The sequence below is a fragment of the Pseudophryne corroboree genome, chromosome 4, assembly GCF_028390025.1.
Source record: "Pseudophryne corroboree isolate aPseCor3 chromosome 4, aPseCor3.hap2, whole genome shotgun sequence".
Taxonomy (NCBI): Eukaryota; Metazoa; Chordata; class Amphibia; order Anura; family Myobatrachidae; genus Pseudophryne; species Pseudophryne corroboree.
In genome coordinates, this window is record NC_086447.1 from 448,992,420 (window position 1) to 449,015,839 (window position 23,420).

The 23,420-nt window shown below is 46.4% G+C and overlaps 1 protein-coding gene across 1 annotated transcript in view; it reads right to left on the reverse strand.

Moving 5' to 3' along the window:
- The window catches only part of NT5E (5'-nucleotidase ecto), a 211,609-nt gene that overhangs the window by 59,328 nt on the left and 128,861 nt on the right, over positions 1 to 23,420 (reverse strand). Inside the window, exon 5 of the mRNA XM_063916966.1 lies at positions 12,553 to 12,707. Coding sequence (XP_063773036.1) covers positions 12,553 to 12,707 — 155 coding nt within the window. The remainder of the gene's footprint in view (positions 1 to 12,552; positions 12,708 to 23,420) is intronic.

The window sequence follows — 23,420 nt, forward strand, 5'->3', positions numbered from 1 at the left end:
CCAAATTTTCTGTACAGAAAAGACAAAGTGTACTTGAGCGAGCAAACGTAGGAGTGAGTGGAACTGAACCCCTGGAAGTCGGGTCCCGTGGTACGTCAAGTAAGAGGAGGCTTGGTGGCGTGAAGTGGCTGACTCACGTTAATATAGATTGAAATACGCAAATCGTGAGGTGATTTGTAGAGGAGCGTGATAGTGCATTGTATTGTGAAGTATTGAAGTAAAAAGGTTTTTTTTGGTATAACGCTCCGGACTGAGTGTTCCAGTTTGTACAACGACCCGAGGTCGTACGGCAGATAAGTAACAAGTACCTATATGCTGTGCGATTGGACTGCGCATTTGTGGGTGCGATATATATAGCGCAAATGGATACCCCTTTGCGAGCTGTTGCGTAAAATCGCTGTACCATTAGCGCTGTATAGAGCATACGCAAGTGTGATTTGTGTATAAGGTTATAGGGAGTTTTCGCTGGTCTCTCTCAGGAAAATCTCCAGCGGTGTATATTTACTGGAATAGGTAAGTCACTCCTAAACACTTCCAGTAAATAGAAACTAGATAGGGGCCTCACTGGGTTCGCGGTGGTCACTATTGGAGTGAGTCGTGGTACTCAGCGGAGGAGTGGGTGAAAGCGCTCTGAGAACTTTCACCGTCTATCTGCGGTGTGCATTGGGGATTGCGTAAAAAGGAAAAAGTCCGCGATGGGATCCAATTGCACAAGCAGTGGGCGTTTGGTAACTAGGGTTCAGGTTGAGGTGCCGCGGCCCAAGGGGTCAGCGAGGTTTGTTATGTGTGGTAAATATGGATCACACACGGAAGACTTTTTGTCTGAATGGGTATGTATGACTGACAAAGATAGGGAACCATTCCCTAAAGTGGGCAGCTTTGAACCAGAGGTATTGCAGAACTTAAGGATAAGAATATGTCTGATAAAATCCCAAAAACAAAGGGTCAGACATACACATTGTTTAAACCTGTGACAGCAAGAGGGGTTGGTGAGTTTGATCCTAAGGTATTGCAGGTGGTAAGTTTAACCAAAGTCATATAAGACAAGAATGGAAATATAAGAACTGTTTGAACTTGTAGCAACAATAAATAAGTAGGGGGAAAAAAAAAGAGAATGCAAGTACACCGCCTTATGTAGATGTGGAAGCAGTTACGGCCAGCATACAAACTATAGAAAATAATAAAAATATGAAAAATATGACTGTAACCTATATATGTGCTAATGAATGTTGAAGTTTTATTTAGGAGGAGAAGGTGACCTGATTGTTTTCAGCCATTTCTCATGCACCCAGAGGAGTATCCAACCGGTAAAAGAGGAGCAGTAGCCTGTGGGGGAAGTGGCTGAGACCAGTGGAACAGGTAAGTATGGTATCATTCGTGTACATATATAGTAAAAAAAAAAAAAAAAAATCAAGAAAGTAACGTCAGAAATGGAGAAAAACCTGTCTGCACATTAGTATTTGCCAGTAGGAAAGCGGACAGAGACAAGGTAACCCCTGGGTATTTCTTTCAGTTACCATATAAGAAGTATTCATTCCTAGTAATGCCCCTAGTAAAGATGAACTCGGAAATGTTTGTTGGACCATGTACAGACCCTTAATACGGGATGAGAAGGATTGAATGAAATACTTTGCATGACCTAGAAGCTTGTTCAACTTTTTTTTGTTTCTGTCTTTTGCAGAAATAGATAACTCTCCATCTGGATAAGATCACTGGTAAACACTAATTCGGCAAATGGGAGGTGGCTGTCTCTGTGCAAATGGATGGGCTCAATAAGGCATTGAGTGTCAGGGTGCAGACTTCTTTGCAAAATTGGAAAGGGGTCATAGTAGCTAATCTTAGATAGTGTGCTATTGAACATCACAAGAATAGTGCTAGGCGCAAAGAACAACAGGTGGAGAGGTTGAGGACGGTAAGTATACTGGCACATACAGGAAAGACCCATCAGTCCAAACCCCAGATCCCTAATGGTCAATAATATGTTACACTTGTAGGAAGGAAGGGCATTTTGCCAGAGATTGTAGGAGTAGTAGGACACGTAGTCAATATAGATCCCCTAGTCAGAAAACACAAGCCACATTATTAAACACATAGACGGGACCAAGGGACATATAGTAAGGAATCATAAGCCATATAGAAAACACAGATTCGGTTAATGGGAAGAACAGAATAAATGCAACTTACTAATGTTACATTTCTCTGTTCTAGATGCATGTCCATCACAGGTAGAGGAAATTAACTCACAGATACCGGGTTCCCTATGAACTTAGGATGGACAGGACACTGGATTGATGACTGGGATAGTCCCAGTAGAGATAAGACACACACAAAGTTTTTTTTAAGGAGTAGACCAAGTAGAGAATCACTTCCCCGTAGTGCCCAATCCAGTTGTCAAATTTTTATAAAATCTTCTCCACCTCTACAAACTCATCTGTCACCAACCTCTATTCTGTTTCTCTACAGTTTTCCTCTTCATCTTTTGCGTTCACACAGGATGGTACAATACATGGACCCAAGTACAGTTCAAACTCCACATGCCTAGGTCCTTCAGAGTTCTGCCCGAACCCAGTATATCTCAACTGCACGATAACACCAGCATTACTGCAGTGTGCCTTGTCATGCACAAAGGGTGGAGAATGGGAATACTGGTGAAGGGAAATTTTGTATAGACACTGATATGTCTGTTGGTGAATGGCAAACCTGACATTTTCTTTTTCTTCTTCTTTCTCTCCTCTAGAGATGTTTCTTTTTTCTTTTTGAGTTATGCTCATGGTACTCTACATTGCAAACACACGATAGTTAAATTAAGAAAAAGAAATTGTGTTCCCTGCAGGAAGAGGCAGTCTGGAGGACAAAGGGGTATGGCCAGGAGTCCTCAGGACTGTGGGCAGGTGGACATGGTAAGCCAGTAGCACCTAGAGCATACCTTCCAAGTCTAGCTGAGGTGGCACACGGTCTGACTCATCTAGGCAAAGAGGGTAGGTGCAGGCTGATGAGAGTCTACTGGTGTGCACCAGGATTCTATTCTCATGCAGGTAAGAGAGCAATGACCTGTCTTACTTGCTTGAGGAAGAATATTGGTAAAGCAATACCAACAGAGCCATCCCATATCCCTCCTGCAGACAGATCTGTTCAGGAAATACAAATCGACTTCGTACAGTTAACACCCTTTAGGAATTATTGTTATGTATTGGTGTGCACTGATGTTTTCTCAAACTGGGTAGAGGCATTTCCTGCCACCACGGATGCTGCTGTGTTTACCGCAAAGAAAAATTGCGCAGAAATTTGTGTGTAGATAATGGTACGCCTAGAAGTAGGAGCAAAGCCTGAAATTGTACTATTGTGATCATAGATACTGCCACTAGTATTATGTAGCTTCGGAACCACTCCCAGATCTTCACTCGACGAATCACCCTCTTCGAAATTTGTTTTTGTTTTGGTATTTGTGGTTTTTTTGGGTTGTTTTTGGAAGACAACCTCATGTCATGATTGATCCGCACAATGATCAGAAATACACCAATGAGGTGACAGTACAGTACCTTATTGAGATGAGCCAGCATTTGAGAACTTGACAAAAGAACTTGAAACTGTTGATTGCTGGTATGCCAAATGCTAACTGTCTTGATTGTGAACCAAGAGACTGTGTGATTGTTCTTACGCTCAGGTTGCCTAATAGACAGGTGGGAAGGACCATACCAAGATTTGTTGACAGCACTAAAGGTTGCCGAAAGAAAGACTTGGGTCCACTCGTCCCACTGCAAGAAGGTCGCTGACCTGGAGAGAACTCGTGACAAAGTAGTTTATTGCTCACATTCATCGAGTTTGTGTGTTCAAAGAGCAAGGTGGAGAGCAAAGTGAACTGTGTGTTCAAAGAGCAAGGCGGACAGCAAAGTGAACTGTGTGTTGCAAGTGAACTGTGTATTCAAAGAGCAAGGCAAAGAGATCGCAAAAGTATCACCAGAGACTCTGTTCCGTGAAGACTGAGAGGCGGCACTGTTGGACACTACCTGAGCGTACTAAAGGACTGCAGAAAGACCAGTCATTGTAATTGATTTGTTATGAACAAGAGTTGTTTTGTTCTATTTCTCTTTTCTCTCTTTCCCGCTGACAAACATTTTCTTTCAGGATATTCTATTTTTGCAAGGTTTTTTTATGAGGAGTCGAGTGTGGGACTGGAACTGGTTCTGTAGGAATGAGTGATTTCCTTATAGGATCCCAGGATTAGTCGATCAGTTTGTTAAAGTCAGAGAAAAATCAAAGTTCTAGTAGTTATGGAGTTCAGAGGTAATCAGGAACAGTCAGACAATGGCTATTCACACATTGCAGATAAAGAGCTCATTAATATATGTGGAAGAAAGGTTTATGAGTGGCTCTCCCCGAACTCCGAAGGTTTACGTTATTTAGGAAGGACACTACTTATAACCCTTGTTCAATGATTAAACAGACCTAGCATACGTTCCAGAAATGTAAACAATGTTCAGAAAATGATAGGAATATATAGATCATGAAAATTTTATATGTCACTGTCATGATTTGTTTGTGTCTTCTTCATCTACCCAGCAGAACCTCAATTGAATCCAAACATCAGTGTACAAAGACGTAGGTACATGTATGTGTGAAATGTTCGTCGCAAATCAGACATTATAGGCCAAAGCACTGTCCCAGCATACTCTATAGGTTGAATGTTGTCTCACACCCAACCAGTGGTCCCGTGAACTCCGAGTGCATATAGAGGATGTCTCGTCCTCCTCCCTGTCTTCCCCAAATATAGTCAAGTGTCTGATTTGCAAAATGCATACATACTTGTGTCTAGGTCACCGATTATGGTATGAAATATTTTTTCTTATGTTAATAATTGATGGCAGTTATTGTTTACTGCCAAAGGGTAGACTGTCGAAGTAAAAAAATTTGCATAAAGAGAACATACAAACTATTTAAGGTGCTATACTTGCAAATATGCGCAGCGAGCACAGCAACATATGGAAACATACGCATTTACACGGACATGCCACAAAGATGGATTCGACACTTATTTCATACAGTACATAATTATAATAATAGCAAGCGCCAGACATTATACTGATTTAAAATTATCTAATGAATTAATGTCATGAATGTGTATTATTTGAACAAAGCAAAATAGACCGGTCATGTTTACTATTGAAGCAACCAGATTGATGTGTAGATTCATTTGATACTTGTTGTGAAGTTGTGGGACATTGCAGCGGTTAGTTATGATTAGATGTATGGAAGCTGGGATCACTTTTATTAGAACAATAGATATTCCAAACAGGAAACTCAGGCCAGCCCTTTGGATGTCTTCATGGCTGAATCTGATTACCATATACAAAGGAACTGGTGACTCATCATGAGTCCCCTCCCCCAGAAACTAGATGAGACATAAGCTGACCACACAGGAGGTCAGCTACTTGCTTTTTGGTCTCAGAGGATGATGGAGGAGTTGCTGGCAGTTCAGTTCCTGTATTTATTTACAGAGAGAGGGAGACATAAGCTGCATTGGAGGGAATGGTAATTGTATCGCTGGCATGTAACTGAAACTGTATGTAATGGCATATAACTGTATGTAATTGTATGTTCTAACTGCTTACTGTGTGAGTGTAACCATGTAACTATAGGTATACTGTACTTTGTAATATATATTGAATCCATATCCTTTTTAATAACAAATATATACATCAATGAGCTTTGGAACTCAGATAATGTGTGGGTGTATTGTTTTCTCTTATGGGATGCAGTGTTTTGCGATGTATAGCGCACATTCATGGGATATGGTAATAAGAGGTGCAGGCGTTTACAATATATATTAGAGCAGGCATTTTAAATATTTGTGAGAAAAGAGGATTTTGGTACTCACCGTTAAATCCTTTTCTCCTAGTCCGTAGAGGATGCTGGGGACTCCAAAAGGACCATGGGGTATAGACGGGATCCGCAGGAGCTTGGGCACAGTAAAAAAGACTTAAAACTGGGTGTGAACTGGCTCCTCCCTCTATGCCCCTCCTCCAGACCTCAGTTATAGGAACTGTGCCCAGGAGAGACGGACAGTACAAGGAAAGATTTTTGTTTTAACTAAGGGCTACCAAACTACCAGCCCACACCATAAACATATCGTACAGCTGGAATAACGCCACACCAGATAACAGTATGCATAAAACTCCAGCAACCAGCTGCAACAAACCAATACACAACTCGTGTACAAACTAACTTAACCAGTAAGAAAACACACTGCAAGTAATAGTCCGCACTGGGACGGGCGCCCAGCATCCTCTACGGACTAGGATAAAAGGATTTAACGGTGAGTACCAAAATCCTGTTTTCTCTTACGTCCTAGAGGATGCTGGGGACTCCAAAAGGACCATGGGGATTATACCAAAGCTCCAGAACGGGCGGGAGAGTGCGGACGACTCTGCAGCACTGACTGAGCAAACGCCAGGTCCTCATCGGCCAGGGTATCAAACTTATAGAACCCAGCAAAAGTGTTTGAACCCGACCAAGTAGCCGCTCGGCAAAGCTGTAGCGCCGAGACACCTCGGGCAGCCGCCCAAGATGAGCCCACCTTCCTGGTAGAATGGGCTTTAACCGATTTCGGCACCGGCAGTCCTACCGACAAATGAGCCTGCTGGATCGTACTACAAATCCAGCGTGCAATAGTCTGTTTTGAAGCAGGATGACCAATCTTGTTGGCCGCATACAAAACAAACAACGCTTCAGTTTTCCTAGTAACAGCTGTCCTAGAAACATATACTTTTAACGCTCTTACAACATCCAGAGATTTTGGAATCGCCACCTCTTCCGTAGCTACCGGAACCACAATAGGTTGGTTAATGTGAAATGAAGAAACCACCTTCGGAAGATATTGTTGACGAGTCCTCAATTCCGCCCTATCCGAATGAAAAATCAAGTACGGGCTTTTATGAGATAAAGTTGCCAATTCCGACACTCACCTGGCAGATGCCAGTGCCAAAAGCATAACGACCTTCCAAGTGAGAAATTTCAACTCGACCTTACGCAAAGGTTTAAACCAGGAAGACATGAGAAACCGTAAGACGACATCGAGGTCCCATGGAGCTACAGCAGGTACAAACGGCGGATTGATATGCATTACACCCTTCACAAAGGTCTGAACCTCTGGGAGGGCAGCTAACTCTTTATGAAAGAAAATAGACAAAGCTGAAATTTGCACTTTAATGGAACCCAATTTCAGGCCTGCATCTACGCCCGCCTGTAAAAAGTGGAGAAAACGACCCAAGTGAAAATCCTCCGCAGGAGCCTTTTTAAGCTCACACCAGGAAACATACTTCCTCCAGATACGGTGATAGTGTTTCGCCGTAACCTCTTTCCTAGCCTTAATGAGAGTTGGAATGACTTCCCTGGGAATACCCTTACGAGCTAAGATCTGGCGCTCAACCTCCATGCCGTCAAACGCAGCCGCGGTAAGTCTAGAAACACGCATGGACCCTGCAACCACAGATCCTCTCTTAGAGGAAGCGGCCAAGGATCTTCCACCAGCAAGTCCTGAAGATCCGGGTACCAGGCCCTTCTTGGCCAGTCTGGAACGACGAGAATCGCCTGAACCCTTGCTCGACGAATGATCCCCAGCACCTTTGGAATGAGAGGAAGTGGAGAGAACACATACACCGACTGGAAGACCCACGGAGACACCAGGGCGTCCACTGCAGTGGCTTGTGGGTCCCTTGACCTGGAACAACACCTTGGGAGTTTCTTGTTGAGCCGAGACGCCATCATGTCTATCAACGGAATTCCCCAGCGTCTTGTCACTTCTGCAAATACCTCTTGGTGCAGAGCCCACTCTCCCGGATGGAGGTCGTGTCTGCTGAGGAAATCCGCTTCCCAGTTGTCCACCCCCGGTAGGAAAACTGCTGACAGTGCGCTGACGTGTTGTTCCGCCCAGCGAAGGATCTTTGTGGCCTCCGCCATTGCCGCTCTGCTCCTCGTTCCGCCTTGCTAGTTTATATGGGCCACCGCTGTGATGTTGTCTGACTGTACCAGGACCAGTCGATCCTGAAGTAGACTTCTTGCTTGGAGCAGGCCGTTGTAAATGGCTCTTAACTCGAGAATATTTACGTGGAGACAGGCTTCCTGGAGCGACCATTTTCCCTGGAAATTTCTTCCTGGGGTGACTGCGCCCCAGCCCCGGAGACTTGCATCTGTCGTCAGAAGTACCCAATCCTGGATACCGAATCGGCGTCCCCCCTGGAGGTGATGAGCTTGTAGCCACCACAGGAGAGAAATTCTGGCTCTGGGAGATAGACTTATTTTCCGGTGAATGTGTAGATGAGATCCGGACCATTTGCTCAGCAAGTCCCACTGAAACACGCGGGCGTGAAATCTGCCAAATGGAATGGCTTCGTATGCCGCAACCATCTTCCCCAGAACCCGAGTACATTAATGGATCGACACACTTGTCGGCTTCAGAAGTTTTCTGACCATCGTCTGCAGTTCCCGAGCCTTTTCTTCTGGAAGGAATACCTTCTGTAACTCCGTGTCCAGAATCATGCCCAGAAAAGGAAGCCGAGTGGTCGGAATCAACTGGGATTTCGGCAAATTGAGCACCCAACCGTGCTGTCGCAGAACAGATAGTGACAAATCTACACTTCTCAGCACCCGTTCCTTGGACCTCGCTTTTATCAGGAGATCGTCCAAGTACGGGATAATTGAAACCCCTTGTTTGCGAAGAAGAACCATCATTTCTGCCATGACCTTGGTGAAAATCCTCGGAGCCGTGGAAAGCCCAAACGGCAACGCCTGAAATTGGTAATGAGAATCCTGTATCGCAAACCTGAGGAAAGCCTGATGTGGAGGATATATCGGCACATGTAAGTAGGCATCCTTTATGTCGACTGACGCCATAAAATCCCCCCCCCCCTCCAGGCTGGCAATCACCGCTCGAATGGATTCCATCTTGAACTTGGAAGACTTTCAAGTATGGATTGAGGGATTTTAGATTTAGAATTGGTCTGACCGAACCGTCCGGTTTCAGTACCACAAAGAGGCTCGAGTAAAACCCCTCCCCCCGCTGGAACGGAGGGACGGAACAATGACCTTCTGTAGACACAATTTTTGAATCGCCGCCCGGACCACCTCCCTGTCCGGAAGAACCACTGGTAATGCCGAAATTAAGAACCGGTGAGGGGGCATCTCCTGAAACTCCAGTTTGTATCCTTGAGACACGATTTCTAACACCCAAGGATCCAGGTCTGATTGAATCCAGACCTGGCTGAATACCTGAAGTTGGCCCCCCACCGGTCCGGACTCCCCCAGGGAAGCCCCAGCGTCATGCGGTGGACTTGGTAGCAGCCGGGGAGGACTTCTGGTCCTGTGCGCCTGAGGCTGCAGGAAGTTTTCTTCCCCGTCCTCTACCCTTTGAGGCGAGGAAAGACGAACCTTTCCCCCGCCTGTATTTATTGTGACGAAAGGACTGCATTTGTTGATGTGGTGCCTTTTTCTGTTGTGTAGTTACATAAGGAAGAAAAGAGGACTTACCCGCAGTCGCGGTCGAGACTAGGTCCGCCAGGCCGTCCCCAAACAAGACAGTACCTTTAAAGGGTAGAGCTTCCATAGACCTCTTGGAGTCGGCATCAGCATTCCATTGATGGATCCACAAGGCCCTCCTGGCAGATATCGACATGGCATTGGTCCTTGATCCCAAGAGACAGACGTCCCTTGCCGCGTCCTTTAGGTAATCCGCAGCATCCTTAATATAACCGAGAGTTAGAAGGACATTATCTTTATCAAGAGTATCCATGTCACTAGCTAAATTCTCAGCCCATTTAGCAATAGCACTACTCACCCATACCGACGCCACAGCAGGTCTGAGCAATGCACCCGTATTAGCGAAAATGGACTTCAGACACGTCTCCAACTTGCGATCCGCCGGATCCTTGAGAGCTGCCGTGTCAGGAGACGGAAGCGCCACCTTCTTAGACAAACGGGATAGAGCTTTATCAACAGTTGGAGATGTCTCCCATTTTCCCCTGTCATCAGAGGGGAAAGGATACGCCATATAAATCCTCTTGGGAATCTGCCATTTCTTATCCGGCGACTCCCAAGCCTTTTCACAAAGAGTATTCATTTCATGAGAGGGGGGAAACTTCAGCTCAGGTTTCTTTCCCTTGAACAAGCAAATCCTTGGTTCCTGTACCGCAGGTTCATCAGAAATTTGCAAAACATCCTTTATAGCCACAATCATGTACTGAATACTCTTAACTAATCGTGGATGTAACGCAGCCTCAGTGAAATCGACCTCGGAATCAGAGTCCGTGTCGGTATCCATATCCCCCACCTAAGTAAAAGGCCTCTTATGGGACCCGGATGGGGTCTGTACCTGAGATAAAGCCTCCTCCATGGACATTTTCCACACCTGCGTCTGTGACTCAGACTTATCTAACCTCTTAGATAAAGAAGCTACATTGGAATTTACTGTATTAAGTAATGCTAGTAAATCAGGAGTCGGCTGCGTCGACAGTGCTACATCTAGCCCCGCATCCCCACCTCCCATAACCTCCTCTGGTGAATAACATTCAGGCTCCGACATGTCGACACGTAGTATCGACACACAACACACACAGAACCGTCCCAGCAAGGTGACAGGCCCACAATGCAGCCCAGAAGAGGATGTCAGCTCACACCCCAGTGCCTGTATATTGGTACACGAATATATGTACCCAGCGCTGCCTTATTATCAAAAAGACTGGTACCCCACTGCGGCTCCCCTCTGGAGATCCCCCCTTTACTTGAAATCAGCGTGGAGGTCCCGGCAGTGTCTCTCCCTCCGTCTGGTGCAGGGAGAAAATGGCGCGTGTGAGCCGCGGACCGAAGCTCCGCCCCCTTCCCGGCGGCTTCGGCCCGCCAAATTCAAACTCATGTAAAATGCCGGCGGGGGTCTGTAAAAGGTGCCTCGGCACCCACAATCATATGCCGCCCTTACAAAACTTCAGTAACATGCCTCCAGGGGCACCCCCCCCCCCCCCCAGCGCCCTGCACCCAGTGACAACCGTTGGTGATATGTGTGTGGGAGCATGGAGCATAGCGTTACCGCTGTGCTTTACCTTTCCGTCACTGAAGTCTTCTGCCATCCTGAAGTCTTCTGATCTTCTCATACTCACCCGACTTCTGCCTTCTGGCTTCTGTGAGGGGGTGACGGCATGGCTCCGGGAACAAGCAGCTAGGCGCACCAAGTGATCGAACCCTCTGGAGCTAATGGTGTCCAGTAGCCGAGAAGCAGAGCCTTGAAACTCACAGAAGTAGGTCCTGCTTCTCTCCCCTCACTCCCACGCTGCAGGGAGCCTGTAGCCAACAGTGCTCCCTGAAAATAAAAAACCTAACAAAAGTATTTTTCTAGAGAAACTCAGTAGAGCTCCCCTAGTGTGCATCCAGTCACTCCTGGGCACAAAGTCTAACTAACTGAGGCCTGGAGGAGGGGCATAGAGGGAGGAGCCAGTTCACACCCAGTTTTAAGTCTTTTTAGTGTGCCCAAGCTCCTGCAGATCCCGTCTATTATACCCCATGGTCCTTTTGGAGTCCCCAGCATCCTCTAGGACGTAAGAGAAATCAATTTGGCATTCTTAGCACTGATTGCAAATGTCCAAAAATTGCAAATGGACTGCGGCCGCACAGTGCATGTACGGATTTCCACAGTGCGATCCTGGAAGGATGTGATCGCGCTATGATTGACAGCGATAGGCATCAGAGGGGTGGTGACGCAATGTTAGGGGTGGTCCGGACAATGCAGACATGTCCGGACCATTTTAGGGGCGGCTGCGTGATGTCGCATGTGGCCAATGCGAAGGGAAACATGGCCATGCAGCACCTGCCTTCGCAGCCAAGCTGCACTGACAGGGATCTTCCCCAGTTGCTGCGATTGCAATCTAATTGTGATGCGATCGCAATTAGATAGTGACTGCAGTGCTGGGTGGCCTTGCCCTGTGCTCAGCGGCCCCCAGCATGCGATCATATGCAGTTGCAGTTTTGCTAAATTAGCAAAACTGCAACTGAAGCTGAATATAGGTGGTAATTCTGAGTTGATCGCAGCAGGATCTTTGTTAGCAGTTGGGCAAAACCATGTGCACTACAGGGGAGGCAGATATAACATGTGCAGAGAGAGTTAGATTTGGGTGTGGTGTGTTCAATCTGCAATCTAAATTGCAGTGTAAAAATAAAGCAACCAGTATTTACCATGCACAGAAACAATATAACCCACCCAAATCTAACTCTCTCTGCAAATGTTATATCTGCCCCACCTGCACTGCACATGGTTTTGCCCAACTGCTAAAATATTTCCTGCTGCGATCAACTTGGAATTACCCCCATAGTCCCTAGTCCATTAAAATAATTGTATAACCAAGGGGGAGTTATGAATAATTAGGCATACTTTCTGCTACTAAAAATTACAAGAGATGAGCATGATGATAAAGATGCTATATAATATATAGACACAGAGATATATATATTTATAAAATGGTTTTGTTTTTTTTGTAAGGGGGGGGGGGGGGTATTAAATTAATAGCCCCTTACCATAGCATCACATATAAGGTTTCCCAAGTTGCACTCCCGAAATCGACATTCCAGAGAAGAGCCATTTAAAAATACTAAAGTTTTTCCAATTTCTTGAGCAGAGAAGCTAAGTAGTTGCTGCTTCCATTTGTTTACTTCAGCTAAAAGTCCTGGATCTAGAAAATAAAAAAAATGTATATTACATACATGGCATTGACAACATTTGCTTATATTGGTTCGGCAGTATACTGTCAGCGGCATCCCAGCCACCAGCTACAAAGCTACTTGCGGGCTCGCTGCGTTTGCCATGCTGTGGGCACGGTGGCTCACTGCAATCGCCAAAGGATATCTTCTCCCTCTATGGGTGTTGTGGACACCCACAGAGGGAGAATCACCTACCTCGCGGGGATTCTGGCAACTACTTTGTCACCGCCAGGATTCTGACTAGTGGTATTTTAACTGCCACCCAGTTATACAATATGCTTCGTATTGTTCAGATGAGTATTTGTCCTATGAGATTTTCTTCCCACCATAATACAAGCAGCCAGTACATGCACAATGTTATGTAGCACCCAATGTAATATGTCTGAATGCTGACGCATGCACATTAGCAAAACAGATCAAAATGATGTGTACAGTTTTGCCAGAAATATACCACTCCGTATACTGTAGAAGTTTACATGTTAGGTGATATACATAATATATATGTTTAGTTAGTACCAGTAACATTTGTTAATCAGCACTTTTATCGGGGGCTCAGCCTTGGAGACAGGTTATCCTGCAGTCTTGGCCCTTTCCTTTCCGCTTAGGTCGCCAAGATGTAATTATTCTAAAATTCTGTTCATGTTATGCTTGCTTATCACAGTCTCTTTAATCAAGGCACAATGAGCACATTAGATGTTATGCTTACATTTCACATGAAGATTACATACAAAAACATCCTGTGCTATGGGCAATACATCCCATGTACTTCTAAAAGATCAGGTTTTTAAATTGATAAAATAATGCGGTCACACAACAAGGGAACTCATCAAACCTGCCGACCATGCTATTCTCCTCTAGGCATAGTGCACAGAGGATATGGGACAGCGGAGCAGGGCACTGGAGCAGCATGCATGGTGACACCCCAACACCCTCCCTCCCCCTTTTCAGTTACCCTCATGAACCCATAAATCCTGGAATGCTAATATAACATTAAGCTTACAGATTCCTTGCTTCTTTATGCTCAGTGGATACAAGAAAGCAGCTAAAAGCATAGGAGTCTGAGCGCTGGCAAAGAAAATAATATAAAATACATTTTCTATGCTAAAGTTTTCCAGTAGCAAAGAAATCAGGACTTCCCTGTGACACCTAGTAAGCATGGGAACCCTTGTCTTACGCTTTACTGCAAGGCATGACTAACTTGTAGAAGTATTATATGGGTGAAGAAGTGGTACATGTTATATATTACCAGTGCTTAAAGTGGTCCTAGAGAGGTGGTGGAACTCCCCCCTCTATGACGCCCCCCATGGGAGCTACATCCATAGCCCCGCCCACATGGCAGATGCCATACCCCCAGCCACTCCTCTATAATTATGTTCAGCCTTTGTGAAATTGCTGTTGGACTTGAAAGTATAACCATACAGTGGGCGGGATGTACTAAGCATTTTTTAGGTACATACCACCACACATTGCACTGATACGAATCGCATATGTACTAACATATGCGATTAGTATCGCAGAGAACAGCTCTCTCGATAAGAGCTGTCCATTGTACTAAGCGCCAGCAATGGGCTTCCAGGTATCAGCCGTGGCGGTCACAGGAGGGTGCTGTGAGGGATCCAATCGGATCCTCTCATAAAGAATGTGGAATAGTTAGCGTTACCCTCCATAATGAAGCCATGGGGGTTAGTACATATGGGAGTGTGGTAAAAAACTGGGGGTTTTAACGCATTTTCCCTTTAGTACATCCCACCCTGTATATGGTTCAGGTTCACCTCAGTCTGCCTTTGTGAAATGGTATTGCTGCAACCTGAAGAATGGCCTGTTTTACTGTAGAACTTTATTTATATACAGTGAGGGGAGGGTGGGAGCTTGTTGATCACATACAGTGTGTTTGTGTGTGTGTGTGTGTGTGGGGGGGCAGTGGGAGCAGGGTGATGACATGCAGTGGGGGATGTTGGGGGAGGCAGTGGGAGCAGGGTGATGACATGCAGTGGGGGATGTTGGGGGAGGCAGTGGGAGCGGGGCTATGACATGCAGTGACGGTTGGGGGGGGGGGCAGTGGGCGCAGGGTGATGACATGCAGTGGGGTACAGTGGGAGCAGGGTGATCACATGTAGTGGGTGGTTGGGGGGATGGTGGAAGCAGCACCTAGGGTTAGTGACAGTCACAGTAAACAGTGTTCAGCATGTTAACAGAAGCAGAATGAGAATGCTCTCATAAAACTTTAAAGTAACGACATGATAAGCAATCAGGGGCGTCGGAATGGGGGGGGCAAGGGGGCAGCTCGCCCCCCGCAAAGATGAGACAGGCGCTGATCTACCGATCAGAGGAGTGGCAGACGGTCAGGTGAATAACCGCTGCTGGCTGCTCCTCCTGCTTCCTCGGGTGTCACTCTCAGGTGGTCCCGAACGCCTCCTCCCCCGCAGTGGCTCCACCGCCAACCACAGTGGCCACACGCGCACGCAAGGGGTGGGGGGTGTCTGAGTACCTACAAACCCCCCTCCCTGGCTGCCGATACATCGGAGCTGCTGGCACAGGCATGAGGCAGCGGCTGACACTGAGAGGCTGGGCTCAGCACTGGCTGCATGTAGGGGGAGCTGCAGTGGCCGCGCGCAGCTCCTCCCATCCCAAGCAGTTCTTGAATGGGGCTTTCACACAGATCCTCGTAAACAGCCTCTGAACAGGTGAGGCAGTGACTGTGCGGAGGCCAGGTTTGTGTCACATACAGTGACATATGACAGGGTGGGCAGTCTATTATAAAAGGAGTTTTGCTTTCTGTTATTGAAGGGGGGGGGGGGGGGTGTTGGGGGGTTGTGTGCCTGTATGTATGTACTCAGTGTGTATGTATGTTTTGTGTATGTATGCTGTGCGTGTGTTTGTAAGTAAGATGTGTGTATGTGCGTGTGTGTATATGTATGTCTATGCATATTATATATATATATATATATATATATATATTATACAGTGGTCGAAGTGGGGCGGCATACCGCCACTTCTTCCACTGACCCGGAAATGAGCAAATGAAAGTGCAGCAGGAGGCGAGGGAAGTGGCCATCCTGCTGCACATGTTGCTCCCCGTCCCTGCGCGGTGGCCGGCGGCTGTGTAGAGCGCTGTACAAGCTCACAGCCGCTCACCGCCGCCAGCCGCCCACCACTCACCGACGCCAGCCGCTCACCGCCACCAGCCGCCCGCCGCTCACCCGCAACAAATTAGGTAATGTTCCCCTGCTGTCACCTCTCTCCCTGTCGTTACCGTCCCTGTCCCTACTGTCACTCTCTCTCTCCCAGCTGTCACTGTCATCACTCTCTCTCCCTGTCGTCACTGTCATCACTCTCTCTCCCTGTCGTCAGTGTCGTCACTCTCTCTCCCTGTTGTCACTGTCGTCACTCTCTCTCTCCCTGTCGTCACTCTCTCTCCCTGTTGTCATTCTCTCCCTGTCGTCAGTGTCGTCACTCTCTCTCCCTGTTGTCACTGTCGTCACTCTCTCTCCCTGTCGTCAGTGTCGTCACTCTCTCTCTGTTGTCACTGTCGTCACTCTCTCTCTCCCTGTCACTCTCTCTCTCTCCCTGTCGTCATTCTCTCTCCCTGTCGTCACTCTCTCTCTCTCCCTGTCGTCACTCTCTTCACTGTCGTCACTCTCTCTCCCTGTCGTCACTCTCTCTCCCTGTCGACACTGTCATCATTCTCTCTCCCTGTCGCCACTCTCTCTCTCTCCCTGTCGTGACTCTCTCTCTCCCTGTCGTCACTCTCTCTCTCTCCCTGTCGTCACTCTCTCTCTCTCCCTGTCGTCACTCTCTCTCTCTCCCTGTCACTTTCTCTCTCTCCCTGTCGTCACTCCCTCTCTCCCTGTCGTCACTCCCTCTCTCCCTGTGGTCACTCTGGCTGTCCCTGCTGTCACAATTTCAGCTCATTCAGTGTGCTATAATGTGAATTTCGTCTCATTCAGTGTGCTATAATGTGAATTTCGTCTCATTCAGTGTGCTACAATGTGAATTTCGTCTCATTCAGTGTGCTACAATGTGAATTTCGTCTCATTCAGTGTGCTACAATGTGAATTTCAGCTCATTCAGTGTGCTACAATGTGAATTTCGGCTCATTCAGTGTGCTACAATGTGAATTTCGTCTCATTCAGTGTGCTACAATGTGAATTTCGGCTCATTCAGTGTGCTACAATGTGAATTTCGTCTCATTCAGTGTGCTACAATGTGAATTTCAGCTCATTCAGTGTGCTACAATGTGAGTTTCGGCTTATTCAGTGTGCTGCAATGTGAATTTCAGCTCATTCAGTGTGCTATAAAGTGAATTTCGGCTCATTCAGTGTGCTTCACAGTGAATTTCGGCTCATTCAGTGTGCTACACAGTGAATTTCGGCTCATTCAGTGTGCTACAATGTGAATTTCGGCCCATTCAGTGTGCTACAATGTGAATTTCGGCTCGTACCGTGTGCTATAATGTGAATTTCGGCTCGTACCGTGTGCTATAAGGTGAAAGGGGCACCAGTACTAGATAGTATAAGGGGTTCTACTACACTGGACACGCCCCCTTTTGGGTGACCGCGCACCACATAATTGCGTCCTTGACTTTTGCATACCCCCACTTCAAAATTTCCACTCACTTCGACCACTGTATGTATGTGTGTGTGTGTGTGTGTATGTATGTATGTGTGTATATATATATATATATATATATATATTCACACACTCACACACACACGGCAACAGAAACCTTGCGCCCCCCCCTTGACCTCAGACCCACGCATCCCTCCTAGAGAGCGGATATATCACTATAGCTCAGTCACTGATTATGTTTGTGGTCCAGACTCCAGAGAATAAAAATGAGTGACAGCCTGCCTGAGTGTCTGCGCGCCGGGCTGGCACTCTGTCTAGCCACAGTCCCACTTGGCCGCTCCTCACAAAGCAGAGACAGGGCGGGCGGAGAGGAGAGGAGGGAAGGACGAGGGTCTTACGAATATCCATGCAACGTCATTGCACACGGGGACTGGCTGCTGGAGCCCCAGACAGCTGAGCTGGGTCTGGTCTGGGTGGTGACCACGGGGGTGCCGCTGCAGCTGAACCACCAAAATGTCCTTTTACTACATAGTGGGCGGGCCGCAGCTGGCATGATGTAGCGAAGCCGCAATCTGTATAATTATTTAAATCTGGATCCATGCCATGCTGCTGCTGCCGCTGGACCTTGGGGCTCCTCACAGTGGTGAGGCCTGGGACGCGTGTCCCCTTTGACCCCCCTTGTCACCGGGCCTGTAAACACACACCATACAAAGGATCCCACACTCTAGCAGTCCCCAAGGAGACAAATCCTGCATCGGTGCCGTTCCTAGGTGGACGGCACCCGCAATAGACCGCAAAGATGGAGGTAATCATTTAGTGACTTTTTGATGGTGAAAAATCTGTTCTTTAATACATCAATGATTTGGGGATGTGCTTCCCTTCTTCAGGATACAGCAAAGTATACAGTGCAAAAAACAAACCTTAAATGTCTTACCTTCCAGACCCCCTGCAGCTGTCTCCATGTGTACGCTGCCAAACCATTTCTGATTGTTCAGACCAGCGCTGCAACCGGAAGAGGTCAGATTGGAATTGAGGACGGCGTACATGTGAAGACAGCTGCGGAGGGTCTAGTAGGTAAAATATTTAAGGTTTTCTGCAGTGTACACTTTGCTGTATCCTAAGGAAATGGAGCACATCCCCAAATCATACAAACAAGTGTGTCCTGATGATAGAGTTACGTACCCCGAAACGTTAAGTGCGTTAAAGCATCTTTGTGCTTTGTAGTGCAGTATATATATATATATATATATATATATATAAAATATATTGTAAACTCTCTTGAGCAGGGCCCTCTCCCTTCATGTGATTTTAATTCTTTTAGACTATTTTCTATTCCATACTCTCTTTATCGCTACCTAACCCTCGGTTTCTGACACCCTAATTATTATTTTGGTGTCCTGTCCCTTGATGCAACAATGTTTATATACCCTATACTTGTCCTACATTGTCTTGTACTGTAAAGGTCCATACACATTAGATGATGTTATTCTTTGAGCGACGTCGTCTAATGTTTCACCTCCTGGGCCGGCCGGTCGGCGGCCGACTGTACACACTGAGCGATATGACCGCTCATATTGCTCAGTGACGTCACGCTTCCTTCCGCTAGCTGTACATGCAGGTCCTGGACGACAGTCCAGATCCTGCATGCATGCACTGCCGACAGCGACGATCGTTGCCGACCCGTGGGGCTGCGCATTGGTCGTCGCTGGCGGCATACACACTTGCCGATAAAATGAGCGACGTCGCTCATTTTATCGGGACGTGTGTATGGGCCTTAAGTCATTGTTTTCTTGTCTTGCCCATTTGTTTATGTATTTTGTTAGGCATTGTGGAACCTTTGCTATTTATCCTGATGACGGGGCATGGTTGACCCCAAAACACTGGAAGCCCTGCAGCTATGGAGGATGTAGCGAGAGAGGGGATACCAAGCCTGACCCAGCCTGATCTGTCCCTGTCCTACCTGCCCTGGTTGGCTCAAAGTGGCAGTGCCGTGATTTGCGGGCATTTGGGGGTGGAGCCTAATGCCGGGAAGTGTCTGCCCCCATAAGATACCTGTACTGTAGTCGGGTAGTGTATGTCCAGCTGGCTCCCTCTCCCTCTCTCTCCCTCTTCCTCTATCCCTGGCACTATATCACTCTCTCCCTGACACTGTCTCTCTGTCCCCTCACCACACTGTCTTCCCCACTCTCTTCCTGACACTGTCTGTCTCTCCCTGGCACTCTAGCTTTCTCTCTCTCTGTGACACTGTCTCTCCCTCTCTCCCTGATCCTGACTAAATATCTCTCCCTGGCACTGTCTCTCTGTCCTTGACATTGTCTCTCTCTCTCTCCCTGGCACTGTCTCTCTGTCCTTGACACTCTCTCTCTCTCGCCCTGACACTGTGCCTCTCTCTCCCTCTCTTTGACACTGTCTTTCTCCCTCTCACTCGCCAACGCTGTCTCTCTCCCTGACACCACCTCTCTCCTGACACTGTTTCTCCCTCTCTCTCTTTCCTTGACAATCTCTCATCTCTTTCTCTCTGACACCCTCTCTCTCTTCTCGCTCCTCTCTTTTGCTCATTCCCTCTTTTTCCATGAAACCCTCTTTCTCTCTCCTCTCTCTCTTTCTCTCTCCCCCTGATACCAATTGTCTGTGTCAATCTCTCCTGCTACCCCTAAGACGCCTCGTCACTGTCTATCCTCCCATCCTCCCCTCCTCCCGCCTATCTCTCCCCCTCCCTCCCACGACCACCTAATTTTTGCCAGACAAATGCCTATGGCCTGGGAGTCCACCATAGCTCCTGCAGAACCACTGCCTGGCCGAAGAGCAATGCAGCCTCCTCCCGGAGACCTCCAGGTAACTGCTCTCCTGGGCACCTCACATTCTGCTGCTGATGATAAACCTCTCTTTCTCTTTCTCCATCTCTCTCTCCGTGTATCTCTCTCTGTCACTCTCCATGTCTCTCTCTCTCTCTCTCTCTCCATGTCTTTTTCTCTCTCTCCATTTTTGTTATGAGGTATAACAGAGGGGGCGACATTTAGCGATTAAGGGGCGCCAAACGGAAATGATATCTTGCCCCCCCAACCTAAAAACGTTCTGACACCCCTGTAAGCAATAACATGTATCTGCACTACTGTAGACTCAGTATTCATACCAGCGAAAGGAGGGGTGGGATGCAGTTAATTTGTTGGACGGTCGGGATCCCGGTGATCAGGATTCCAACGCCGGAATCCCGACTGCTGACAATGCCGATAGCTGGAATCCCGGGCTAACGGTGTCACGCTTGGCTTGGGTTGGGGACCTGATGACTGATAATTGACTGAGGGCGGGATGTACTAAGCTCTACTGCTGCGCTAATTGCCTTCTCACCACTCTGTTGACATCTCCATAGTAACATTTCTCCTCCCCTCCCAGCGCTGCCATTCTGTCCCGTTGTTTTCTCTACCGGCATTTGCCTGTATGAACTAACAGAATATCGCTGCTCCTCCATTGCGGTCACTCAGCGTTGTGTGTGCTGCGCTCGGCTCTCCATAGATAACCTCCTGCGCATGTGCATGTCTCAGGATCCCGTCATGTGCACGCTGAGCTCTGAGTGTCCGCAGCAGTGTGCATGCGCAGGAGGGTATCTATGGAGAGCCGAGCGCAGCACACACACAACGCTGAATGGCCGCAACCGAGGAGCAGCGATACTTCTGTTAGCTCATACCGGCAATTGCTGGTAGAGAAAACAATGGGACAGAATGGCAGCGCTGGGAGGGGAGGAGAAATGTTCCTATGCATACTAACTGGTGATTACCTCTTTTGAACATTAACCCATTGTGGTCAGGTGTACTATGTCTTTATATTTAGTAAGGTATAGTCGTGGTGTAAAGGACAGAGTATGATTACTGATTAGTAAAAGAAAACAAATACTGAGCAACATCCCCAAACAGGTAATTTCAACTTTAAACTTGTCATTTATTTTGTACGCTCTGGACATGGCTACTACTAACAAATGCACAGAAACATTTTTTAAAGCTATGTCTGCAAATGCTAGGAGCTTAGGAGACAAAATTCCAGAGCTAATTGCGATAATGACAAGGGATAACCTGGATTTTGTGGCTATTACAGTGTCTTGGTGCAATGAGAATCATGACTGGGACTTAACTATACCAGGATACAATTTATTTAGGAAAGATAGAATAGGAAGAATAGGAGGAGGGGTAGCAATGTATGTGAAAAAAAGCATAAATGCCACTTTAATACAAAATATTGAAGCCAAAACTGAGGCCCTTTGGGTCACCATAGAAACTGGGAAGAATGACATTATTCGCATTGGGGTGATCTATAGACCACCAGGCCAGGGGCAGGATTTGGACAGGAACCTATTGTTGGACATCTCTAAAATGGCTTTTAAGGGAGAAGTCATAATCATGGGAGACTTTAATTTACCTGATGTAAATTGGGAGGGGTCTTTTGCAAGTTCAGCTACAAGTGGCAAATTTCTACATTCCTTACAGGGAGCATCTCTCAAGCAATTGGTGAGGGAGCCCACTCGCAAAGACTCAATATTAGATCTAATTCTTACAAATGGTGATAGAATATCTGATATATATGTGGGTGAGCACCTGGGATCCAGTGATCATCAAGCAGTATGGTTTAGTATAAAGACAGGATCCAACTCCTCTCACACAAAAACAAAGGTGTTGGATTTTAGAAATGCAGACTTTGCAAAAATGGGGAGATGTTTAAGTGATTCATTGGCAGACTGGAGGAACTTGGAAGGGGTGCAGGAGAGGTGGAAAAAAATTAAAAGTGCATTACTAAGTGTAACAGACCTTTGTATCAAAATGGTTAGGAAAAGCACCAGGAAAAGGAAGCCAGTGTGGTTCACAAAAGTAGTATCAACTAGTGTGAAAGCAAAAAAGATGGCTTTTAGGAAATACAAACAGACTCAAAATAATAACGACAAAGAGGAGTATCTGGACAGACGGAAGGATGCTAAGAAAGTGATCAGACGTGCAAAGGCAGAAGCTGAGGAGAAAATGGCCCAGTCAGTAGATAAAGGGGGCAAAACTTTTTTTAAGTATATAAGTGAAAGGAGAAAATCAAACGGAGGAATAATAAGACTTAAGACAGAGAGTGGGCATTTGGTGGAGGGAGACAAGGCAATAGCAGATCACCTAAATAATTATTTTTGCTCAGTATTTACTAAAGAAGAAGGGATGGGGCCACAGTTAAATTGCAAGGACATTCATAAAAATAAGGTAGATGAAAATACATTTACAGAGGAGAAGGTCCTAACAGAACTTTCAAAACTAAAAGTGGATAAATCAATGGGACAAGATGGAATACACCCAAGGATACTCAAAGAGCTAAAAGATGTCCTGGTTACACCTTTAACAGAATTATTTAACCAGTCACTAAATACAGGTGATATTCCAGAGGACTGGAAAAGAGCAAATGTAGTTCCACTGCACAAAAGTGGAAGCAAGGAAGAAGCAAGTAACTACAGACCAGTAAGCCTTACATCAGTAGTAGGGAAAGTAATGGAAAAACTATTAAAAGAAAGAGTAGTGGAATATCTTAAATCAAACAACTTACAGGATCCAAAACAGCATGGATTTACTGGTGGGAGATCATGCCAAACAAATCTTATTGACTTTTTTGACTCTGTGATGAAAATAATAGATCAAGGGGGAGCTGTAGATGTAGCATATCTAGACTTTAGTAAGGCATTTGACACTGTCCCACATCACAGACTGCTAAATAAACTTGAAAGCCTGGGGGTGGATTATAAATTAGTGAAATGGATAAGAACCTGGTTGCAGGATAGGAAACAGACAGTTGTAGTTAATGGAGTGCAATCTATGGAGGGAAATGTTACCAGTGGAGTACCCCAGGGATCTGTACTTGGTCCAGTTCTCTTTAATATCTTTGTTGGTGACATTGCAGATGGTATTGAAGGGAAGATATGCCTTTTTGCAGATGATACAAAGATATGCAACAGGGTAGACACACCGGGAGGGGTCAAACAAATGATTGATGACCTAGGTAGGCTTGAGAAATGGTCAAGAACGTGGCAACTACAGTTTAATGCTAAAAAATGCAAAATCATGCACTTGGGTCTCAAAAACCCAAAGGCTAAGAAGTATAGT